This window comes from Dicentrarchus labrax, unplaced genomic scaffold (assembly GCF_905237075.1).
Source record: "Dicentrarchus labrax unplaced genomic scaffold, dlabrax2021, whole genome shotgun sequence".
NCBI lineage: Eukaryota > Metazoa > Chordata > Actinopteri > Moronidae > Dicentrarchus > Dicentrarchus labrax.
The window spans coordinates 11973339-11983472 of NW_026136720.1; the positions used below are offsets into that span (position 1 = coordinate 11973339).

At 39.8% G+C, this 10134-nt stretch overlaps 2 protein-coding genes across 7 annotated transcripts; both read left to right on the forward strand.

Annotated features, from left to right (window-relative positions):
* The first annotated feature begins 333 nt into the window (after nucleotides 1-333).
* On the forward strand, nucleotides 334-6263 carry cers3b (ceramide synthase 3b). 6 transcript variants are annotated; one of them, XM_051382463.1, is made up of 13 exons: nucleotides 334-539; nucleotides 672-837; nucleotides 989-1034; nucleotides 2092-2265; nucleotides 2500-2617; nucleotides 3344-3462; nucleotides 3565-3622; nucleotides 3986-4036; nucleotides 4124-4216; nucleotides 4347-4475; nucleotides 5165-5271; nucleotides 5356-5509; nucleotides 5665-6263. In XM_051382463.1, exons 4-13 carry the CDS (start codon nucleotides 2093-2095, stop codon nucleotides 5782-5784), a joined length of 1122 nt encoding a protein of 373 aa, XP_051238423.1. In that variant the 5' UTR covers nucleotides 334-539; nucleotides 672-837; nucleotides 989-1034; nucleotide 2092; the 3' UTR covers nucleotides 5785-6263. The 6 variants fall into 6 exon arrangements, with proteins under 6 accessions (XP_051238423.1, XP_051238425.1, XP_051238428.1 ...); XM_051382465.1 differs by having other exon boundaries at nucleotides 793-837; XM_051382468.1 differs by having other exon boundaries at nucleotides 793-837; nucleotides 1007-1034.
* A 155-nt stretch (nucleotides 6264-6418) lies between these two features.
* cfap161 (cilia and flagella associated protein 161) lies at nucleotides 6419-9947 on the forward strand. Its single transcript, XM_051382469.1, has 8 exons — nucleotides 6419-6607; nucleotides 7522-7611; nucleotides 7735-7952; nucleotides 8056-8137; nucleotides 8737-8772; nucleotides 8969-9091; nucleotides 9243-9316; nucleotides 9607-9947. Exons 1-8 carry the CDS (start codon nucleotides 6539-6541, stop codon nucleotides 9791-9793), a joined length of 879 nt encoding a protein of 292 aa, XP_051238429.1. The 5' UTR covers nucleotides 6419-6538; the 3' UTR covers nucleotides 9794-9947.
* The last annotated feature ends 187 nt before the right edge of the window (nucleotides 9948-10134 follow it).

A 10134-nucleotide genomic window follows, 5' to 3' on the forward strand; every position in this document is an offset into this window, starting at 1 on the left:
ATACTCAGTGACGTGTTGTTTTGCTTTTCTATCACTCTGAAACTTGATATTTGAATGTTCTCCTACAAAAGTATTAAAAAGAAAACTCTTCCACTTGGTCATAAACCAGAAATCAAATCAAATTTTCAACAACAGAAACTGACCAGAGAAGGGAGTTAATTGTAACCAAGGTCACTTGATTCGTATTGATATGTTTTATTATTAACCCAGGCAGCCATTAATGCAGAGTGATGTTTCACTGTGTGAAAGTTCCCTTTTCTCCTCTATCCATAACCTGCACTGGCTCCTCCTCTCCTGCCACACCAATGAATGGGCCCTTTGTGGGGGCTTCCAAGGGAATTCTTGCAGGTGAGGGTACGCCAACAATCGCACGCAGTGATGACTTCTGCAGCTTATACCATTTACAGCTTAAAAATGCTAAATGTTTCAACGGCAATTAGGAGTTTCCAGTGCTGAGGTAATCTTAGGTCTTGCTGCAACTACAAGGGTGTGATCACAAGATTAGACAGTGGGAGGGAAGGATCCCAGTCTCTAACCAGGTGAGCGACCAGACACACAAAAACAACATGCTCACTGGAGCCTCACACACAGTGAGGTACATCATACAGATCAGGGAAAGCACAAGCTCATGAGTCAATATATGTCTTCTTCTTTTAAAACATTTTACGCAGTCTTTGAAGAATGGCTCCACAATAGCCGAAAGAGCGAACATATAGGATCTAATGAGGCTGTTATCTGATGTGGATAAGTGCAGTCCACAAACTGTATGAGTAACAGACTGGCTTCACATAGACAGGTCCCTGGAAAACACTGCGTCTCACAGTGGGCATACTGAAGGTGAGTGTGTGTGTGTGTGTGTGTGTGTGTGTGTATACATGGGCATGTGCATACATTAATGGATGTATCCTGTAACTGACAAAGGACTGAATATAAAAACTTTAAAAGTGAACACTTTAGTCACACACACTCTGTCCACCCTCTGCCTTAGCTTCCCTCTCTTCTGTAGGAACTTGTCAAGACACCAGTGCCTGCAGGTATGTATGTGTTTTCCCATGTTGACATATTGATTTATATTGGGGTTCAAGGACAAACTAATATGAGTTATACTGTATCCTAGTGAATAATTCAACGTATCAGAGCAAATATTTATAATTATTTTTTAACTTTGGTTGGACATTTTAAAAGTTGTTTTCTAACTGCTCAAATAACATGTTTTTATCTACACTGTTATGGGCAGAGTCCACAACTAAAAGGACTTTATCTCTTTGAATTGCTCCTCAACCTTCTTTATCTTTCTTGCCCTTTGATATCTATTGTAGTTCTCCATCTCCCAGTTTCTCACTTTGTTCATGACTGCATGTCCACAGAGCAGTTGTCCTATCAGAGACCAATAGGTGGTCGTGGCAGACAGACAGAAATAAGTCAGAGTTGGGGGTGCTGAGAGAAAGTCAGTCTATGTAATGATGCCATACTAAGTTCTAAATGAGATTACATTAAATAACATTCATGGTTTTTGCATACATTTGAATGGCTAGGATAATTTATAGCATATTTGATGATTGTTAACAACACTTTAAAAATGTTTAAACTTTTTAGTCAATAAAATGGTTTAAAGAAAAACAAGGTAAAACCTCTGTACTGCCTTTTCGATGTACACATGTAAATCTCAGGACAACATTTTTATGAACTAATGGCTTTCATTATGCCAGATTGTATTTCCAGCGCCCATTGTGAACACAACTAAATTAGCACTGTTGATTCAAGACAAAAAAAGTTGTGTGTTTTTGACTGTGAGTCGATGTGGACCAGTGCTCTACAGTGGCTGTTTCAGTCTGCCAGCTTGTGTCCAGTGTTCAGTTTATTCTTTAAAAACTGGTTTGGCTGCCACATAATTGCAGTGAATGTGCACTATTTTGGCCAGCTGACATTGTTTCATTCTATAATTGGAAAAAGAAATAGACACACAAAACTTTGATCTAGTCTCAATTGTATTTTGAGTCTTAAAATCAAAGTTTTATTAAAGGGAAATGAAAACATTCTACCCATGTGGTATGACAACGTTTCATGGGTGAATCCTATGTTTGCCTGCAGCATGTTGCAGACCGTCTCTGAATGGCTGTGGTGGGAGCGTCTGTGGCTGCCAGAAAACGTCTCCTGGTCTGATCTGGAGGACAGTGAAGGTCGTGTCTACGCTAAAGCCTCCCAACTTTACGCTGCTCTGCCCTGCGCCCTCTGCATGCTCCTAGTCAGATACCTGTTTGAGAGGTGAGAACAGACAGTACGGTATGTGAGTGTATGTGTGTCCATGAGTTTAGCAATGCAACCGTCTGGTTTCAGAATACTGGGATTATGTTGCACAAGATGTGAGGAGCAGTGTTATACATTGACCTCCATAGAATCACTTCTGTTGTGTTTAGAAGGAAGAAAGAAAGCCTGTGCTGTGCCAGATCATTATTATTATTGTTATACAGTTGCGATGTTGCTTGTGTGCTGTTGCAGGTATCTGGCCGCACCACTGGCTGATGTTTGGGAAATCAGGGACAGGGTACGACTCACTGCAGCACCCAACCCAGTCCTAGAAAACTACTTCTGCAGCCAAGCACGGGTTCCATCAAAGGTCTGTTAAAAGGGGTATTTCACTAAAAAACGAAGGCGATTTGTTGTTCACATGCAGTCATCTTAGTCAACAGATGGTACATAGCACTTTAGGCACAGGATTTTGTGTGGTATTAACAAGAATTAAAGGACCAGTGTGTAGGATTTAGTAGCATCTAGCAATGAAATCACAAATTGCAACCAACTGAACACCGCTGCAGTCTATATTTGACGACCTGGGAATGAAAATGAGCTGTGAAGTGTGTAGGAGAGACTACGGTGGCAGCCAAAAAACAGCTAGTGTTTGGTTTGTTCTCTGGGCTACTAGAAACATGGCAGTCCGACATGGGGGAATCCATGGAAGGCAACCTACAGCATCTGTAGATAAAAGCAGCAGATTGTTATATTCAGTTGATTATACACTGATGAAAACATATCTATGAATATTAATATTAAAGTATTTCTGATTCTGATTATTATAATACATTTCTAACAATATATCTTCCTATGTGTTACACACTAGACTTTTAAGATATTTTCACATACCTGTATACTGCGTCACTTCACTTTAACTGTTGGTTTTCGTCAAAACAAATGTTTTATCTTGCTGTTTTTTGCTGAAATTAGATGCAGAATAAATTACATGTTCTTTTTGCAATGAGTAAAACTTGATGCTGGTGTTTAACTTGTGTGAGAGCGTGTGCATCCTAGGGTGGAAAGCAACTGGATTGTTTCCCTTCTGTCTCAGGCTGATGTGACGTCTCTGTGTAAGAAGACCAGTTGGCCGGAAAGGAGAGTTCAAGTCTGGTTCAGGAGGAGGAGGAACCAGGAGCGTCCAGGGCTTCGCAAGAGGTTCTGCGAGGCTAGGTGTGTGTGTGTGTGTGTGTGTGTGTGTGTGTGTGTGATTATACACTGATGTGAGAACAATATAAAGTGTAAATATGTGACATTATTCTTGTCTGTCAACAGTTGGAGATGTGTGTTTTATTTTTTTGCATTTGTCTATGGAGTCCTAGCTCTCTATGATGTAAGTAGTTCTGGCCTTTTTCCATGTTTTATCACAGTAACTGTCTCTCGTGTCAGTCAGTTTTATTCCATTGCACAACTTGTTTGCTTTGCTTCTCTTCTTATTTTGACTTTCTCTCTCTACTTCCTTCCATCTGTCTCCCTGTTTGGGTGTACCATTTTCACTGTGTGTGGTATGTGAAACTCATCTTTCTTCCTATCCCATGTCTGATTCAGGGTTTTTCTCACACTCTGGCAGTCGACATTGCAGACAAACATGCATGAGTTTGTGGCCAACGTTTACCCTTGTCTCTTTTTTCAAGGCTTTTTTTTTTCAACACCCCACACACACACTCATCTCCCTCTTTGTTTTTGTTGGCTGTAGAAACCTTGGTTCTATAATCTGAAGGAGGTTTGGGCAGGCTTCCCTAAACAAGTAAGTGCTTTTGCCATTGCTATTAGGATGGCTTGTACAATATGACAGTATGCAATATAATAAACATATTTACCTGTGTCCATGTAGTCCATGCTGCCATCTCAGTACTGGTATTATCTCTTGGAAATGGGCTTCTACTCTTCTCTGCTCCTCAGCCTCACTTTCGATGTTAAACGGAAGGTGAGTGTGCAGATGTGTAAAATAAAAGGGATGTACTACACTCATTAAAAAATTTTGAATAATAAATAAATTGGGGATGTCCACATGTCATATGCATGCATGTTTACCTGTCACGTGTGTCTGACTGTAGGACTTCAAAGAGCAGGTGATTCATCACATAGCCACACTGACTCTTCTGAGTTTCTCCTGGATTTCAAACTACATCCGTATTGGGACGCTTGTGATGGCAGTTCATGACTCCGCCGACATACTGCTCGAGGTCAGCGCTGTTTTTATATCAGTGCATGCGCAAGCTAATCTGCATGATATCCATTGTCATACTGTAGGTCTGGATGTGGTATTAACAGATAATGGTTTTGCATTGTCACAGTTCTGCAGAAACAGACTGGCTTGGAAAAGTCATTTAAGATTTCAAAACTGTCTTTTTACATCTGCAAAGAAAAACATAAAAATAAAAATGTGGCTTAGTAGTTATGTCAGTAGTTTGTAGCAAAGCCAAGATGTCTGGCTTATTGCTAAAATTGCCAAAGGCTGGTCTCAAATCTGATGACAAAACAAGAAAAACTGCTCCCCCCTCTAACCCACATGTATTGCCCTTCCTGCATAAACATGAATTTGAGATTGAACAGTAGTGAACCTGAAGGCAATTGCCTAGCCCCACTGCTAAAATACATTAAAAAAAACTGATTTACAGGTAGCATTTGGGATCACAACTGAGATCTCTAAAGTAGGAGGAGGAGGCAGCTGTTTCAATCTTCAATTTCTGTGATTGTTCATGATATTATGTCAACCTCCTGTATTAGCATAGGAAAAATGTCCTTCTTGTACGGTATTATTACATGATTAAAGCTAAATCTAAATGGCGAACCCGCCTGCAGTGACGTTATGACTATGAACTATCCCTTTTAAACAAAGAGCTGAATCTGATTCCCTATTTTTACCTCACAGGGTGCAAAGGTATTAAACTACGCCAAGTGGCACCGGACTGCTAATGCCATGTTTGTGGTGTTCACATTTCTCTTTATGCTGACAAGACTTGTCATATTTCCATTCTGGTAAGTGTGTGTGAAATGGACAGGTGCAGCACGATGAAGATCTAAGTGTAATGTGTGAAGATATAATGTGATAATAATCTACAGGTTGATCCACTGTACATGGGTTTACCCACTGGAGGAGTTTGCTCCCTTCTTTGGCTACTACTTCTTCAATGTGATGTTGTTGGTGCTGCAGATGCTCCACTTCTACTGGGCTGTTCTCATATCACGAATGCTCTACAAGTGTATCTTCAGCAAGGTCTGTTTTCATGTGTTTCTATTTGCATAGTCATTTACGTGAAGGATAGAAATGTATGAATACTTGGCCAATTCTGCAGGTTATTTAAGCTTGTTAAGTCTTATTACTCACACTCATTTTCTACCTCTTCTCTGTGACTCATCTTTATCCTGCAGCTGGAAGGTGATGACAGGAGCGATGCAGAGGAGGATGACAGTGACTCACCGATGGAAAGAAACCACAAATCCAGTCACATCAATGGCTCTGGAGCCAGAGGCCGGGCCAATGGCCACTAACGCATACACACAGGCGGAAGCAGAGAAAAAGGAAACTGGACAGCAGACACATGGACAGATTCAGTCTGAATCACAGCTGTTAGAATCTAATTGCTTATAAGAAACAGTAAATACTCTGATACACAGAGATTATTATTTAAAGGCACTGTGAAGGATTATACATAAACAGATGTCAGGCTTTGTCGTTTCTGGAGTTCCTCAATTCAGAACCTTTTAATAACTACCTTATTCTTCTCCTAATTAAAAATAGAGGAAGACACCTTCAATATTTTGTTTTTGCATGTTGTATGTTGTTGAGAATAATTATAATCACAGTAAAAATGATGACGTGAGTCACATGTGTGGATATATGTGCTTCTACCAGTGTGTTTGGTCGGGCACATTAATGCAAAACCAAAGCTACGAGGAAATGTTTTTAATGTGATTTTAAAACTGTATGTGTATGTGTACTTTTTTAATACAACATATGTGTGTCAGTATTTTTTCATGATCAGTTATCCTGCTCATGGGAGGAAGCAGGATGAGCAGACATATCAAGAGATCTCATTGGCTCTTAAGCACTGTGCATCAGTGGCTGTACCAGCACGCCCTCTCGCGATAATCAGCGAGAACTGACAGAAGACGAGACGTTGGCCCGTCACCATCAGTTACCATAGAAACCACTACACAAACCATACCTGGGCTACGTTTACCAGGTCAAACACCAAAGGTAGCTTTAAGGTTTTATCTTATCAGTACACAAAAGGCTATCAGTATGTCTTATGTGAAACCTTATCGCTCAAATAGACTCGGAAACTGGTATGAGGACCAGCGCTTGTATGAGGTTTGTTTCAAAATATAGCTCTCAACGTTTAACGTTAGCTAATTTATAGGCCCAGTTACACGTTATATGATACAGTTAGTTAAAATGGTGGGCCTACTTTTTTTTATAGGGCCGTCAAGGTGAAACATAAGTTAATTTGTTTGTACATGCTTATAGCTATTAGATAATGACAAAAAAAAAGCTGGTTAGCTACTGGTTGATACAGAAGGATAATAAACTAACAAGTGAAAATAGTTTTAATGAAAAAGGAGGGTCGAATGCAATATTTATCATACTTAGATTATTAAGGAGTTTAGAGCAAGAAAGATGATTGGCAATGACCTAATAGTGATAATACAATGATATTGTTATTCCCTTTAAAGATCGGCTGAAAAACATCATCTTATTCCCCATTTTCTGACAGTATCATATTCTGTATCTGCTTGTTCCAAGTCTTCACTGAAGATATATGTCTACCCTGAAATATTCAATACCCAAATATCTTTATAGCTGCACAAAAATAGGAACATTTGAGATGACTTGTGCATCATTTAATATCTTCCCCTTTAATAGTGACTTAGTTGGGATCTTTGAAAACGTGTTTGTCAGAATTTAGAATAAAGTCATGTGGGTGTGAGCTGAGGAATTCAAACAGCCTAAGGTTTCAGCAAAGTTTGTCTGCACAGCACGGGTTTGTAATGACTCACCCAGTAACTTGCAAATTGATAGTTACACATGCGTTAAACAGTAACACAAAGACACAGAAACTCTGCATGGGCCATTCAGTAACAAAGAGCAAAATGGCAGATGGCAAAATATTTTCTATATTTTTTTAATGGTTATGCCAAGATAATGGGTTTAGAGCTAGAAAAAAAAAGCCTAACAGTGATGCATTGATATTGTGAAAGTTTTTCTTTGAACTTCTTGAACTCCAGGATGCAAAGAAAGAGTATCTGGAGAAAAAAGAGAGGGGTGAGCTTGCTGGCCAGAAAGTAGACTTCCTCAAACAGCACATTTTGAGACCGGTAAAAATGAGTTTAAGCTGATTAAGAGCACTATTAACAACAAAAATAATATCACAATGATGATGGGGATGTTAACGATCATGATAACGGTGTTTGCTCGTGTGTGTGTGTGTGTGTGTGTAGGTGAATCTCACTGTGACAAATGATGGAAGATTGCACTTTGGGGATGTTGTGATGTTGGTGAACATGGGAGGAGAAAACAGAGAGAGCAGTGCAGTGAGCATTAACACAGACATTAACGGCTTGACGAAGAGTCCTTCGCCTGGCATTCAAGCCCCATGTGGAATCAGTGCAGGAAGAGCTATTCAGGCCTGCACACGCACTGCCTTCATCATTACCAGGTACACACACACAACACCCTTACACAACTACATCAACGTACACCTCAACACATATAGTAACTGTCCCAGATGTACATCTGTAACACTGCTTGTGTGACTACAGTGTAGATGGCAGTCCTGAAGGGTCGACTCTGCATTTTGAGCAAAGTTTTGCCCTGAAAACAACAAGTGGCTTTGCCAGGGGAGTAAGTGGACTAACAAACACACACACACACATATAATTAAGTACTTTATTTAAGACTAACTGCTATGTTACGAGGACACTCCACCGACTTTACACGTGGAGTTCAGTGTGTGTCTCACAAGGCGTTCTACACAGGATACAAAAACAGTTGTGTAATGTCCTCCGTGGCTTTGAGGGGCGTCTAAGAAAATAACCCTGATGATGGGTTATTGTGGAAGGAAGTTATCTCAGTTTGGCTTGGAGAGTTTGATGTTTTAACAGAGAGCTTGTGTTACAAACCGGGGGAGTAAAGTTCAAAAGAGGGTAAATACCCGGCAGGGCAGGTTGCATTTAATTATAATAATATGGACTAAAAGTCAGGAAATCTTCACCTTCTTTGATTTTGGTTCTTTTTTTAGTCTGTCTGAATACCCAGGCATTATGGAAGTGAAATATTAAACTAATGGATTACACCTTTAATATTTAATGCCGTTTCTTCATGGCTGAGATACGTAAATATCATGTCATTATTCATGTTTAATCCAAATTGAATGTGGTCCACTTCGCATTTTGCATATCACTTTGTGTGTTTACATGTTTACTCTTCCTTTCTTTCCTCAGTTATACTTGTCGAGCGACCTGCAAACTTTTCACAAGGTAGATCAAGTCATACCATTAATTATGTATTGAAAAGCATCAAGGAGAATGCATTATACTGAAAAACAACCAGCTGTGATGGGACGTTCAACAAAGCAGAAACGCGGAACGCTTACATGCACTCTGCAGATGTCTGTCCTGTTCACTAGATTTTTCTCCTACTGTCAATATCATATTATTTTTATTTCATTCAAAGAGTGCAAAGAAGTCCTTCCTACAAGAAGTAAACTTAGAGGACGGTGGGTGCTTTCTGTCATGGTGGAAGATAGTGCACTTTGACCCTCAGGAGAGGCTTGAATACGAGGGTCATCCTGTTCCTGTAAGTCTCTCCTGTACCTTCATGATTAATTATTCACCTGTCTCAACATTAGCATTTTCTGTTGTTTGAATCTAAAAACTGTATGCAGAATGCTTTGTGTTTTTTGTGCTTCCTTACATGCAATTATTAATAGTCTTTGTTTTTTTTACAGGCTAATGTGAAGGTGCTGATCATACACTGCAAGACAAACCAGGCTCTCGCTGTCCTGGGTGATAAAGTCTTGTGGTAGGCTATTTTTCATTTTCTTTTTAAACGTGTCCTCTTTACTCCCAGTCAAGGCAACTGTTAGTCGTAGCAGTAGAACAATCAATCTCTTCTTAACCCAAAAAAACATCCGAGGTATCTTAATAAAACTAATGTTTCCTGTCAAAATATGGCCAAAATACACCATGTAGATTCAGAACATTTTGATGCAGGCAACCTTTCACAGCCACTTAGCAAGTGGACATGTATATAATGGCAGTTAAAAGTTATGTTATGCTGTCGTTCTGTGGCTAACAGTTGTGTCCCTGCAGGACTACATATGGCAAAGAGTATGAGGTGACTGCCCACACCTTCTTGGATTCCCATAAAGCTGAGCAGGACAATAACCACTGGATACTGTGCACCGCCGACCCTTCAGGAAACGGCCTTGTACTTTTCAACCACCTACAGTCAGCGGCTGACAAGGAGGAGCTCACACAAGCAAACCCTGGGATCTAAATCTAACACGTTCCTCTCTCATAACTACTTAATGTTAACAAATAGGACCACATGATTAACAATCATGTTTAATAGTTCGATAGATACCACATGAATCATGTGGTATCTATCGAACTATTAAACATTTTTAAAATAAATGGGTTTTTTTCCTCCTGTTTGGGTCACTGAGTTTTTCTTCTTGTGCAAATAGATTCCAGGCTGGACTACAAACCTGGAGTGTTAAAGTTATATGATACACAATAGCTTGCCAAGCCACCGGGAGGAGGTGTAGAAAGAAGCATTTGATATGTTTCTTCAACAAAGTAGGGATACACTCCCATTGTTCTATTTAGGCAATAACA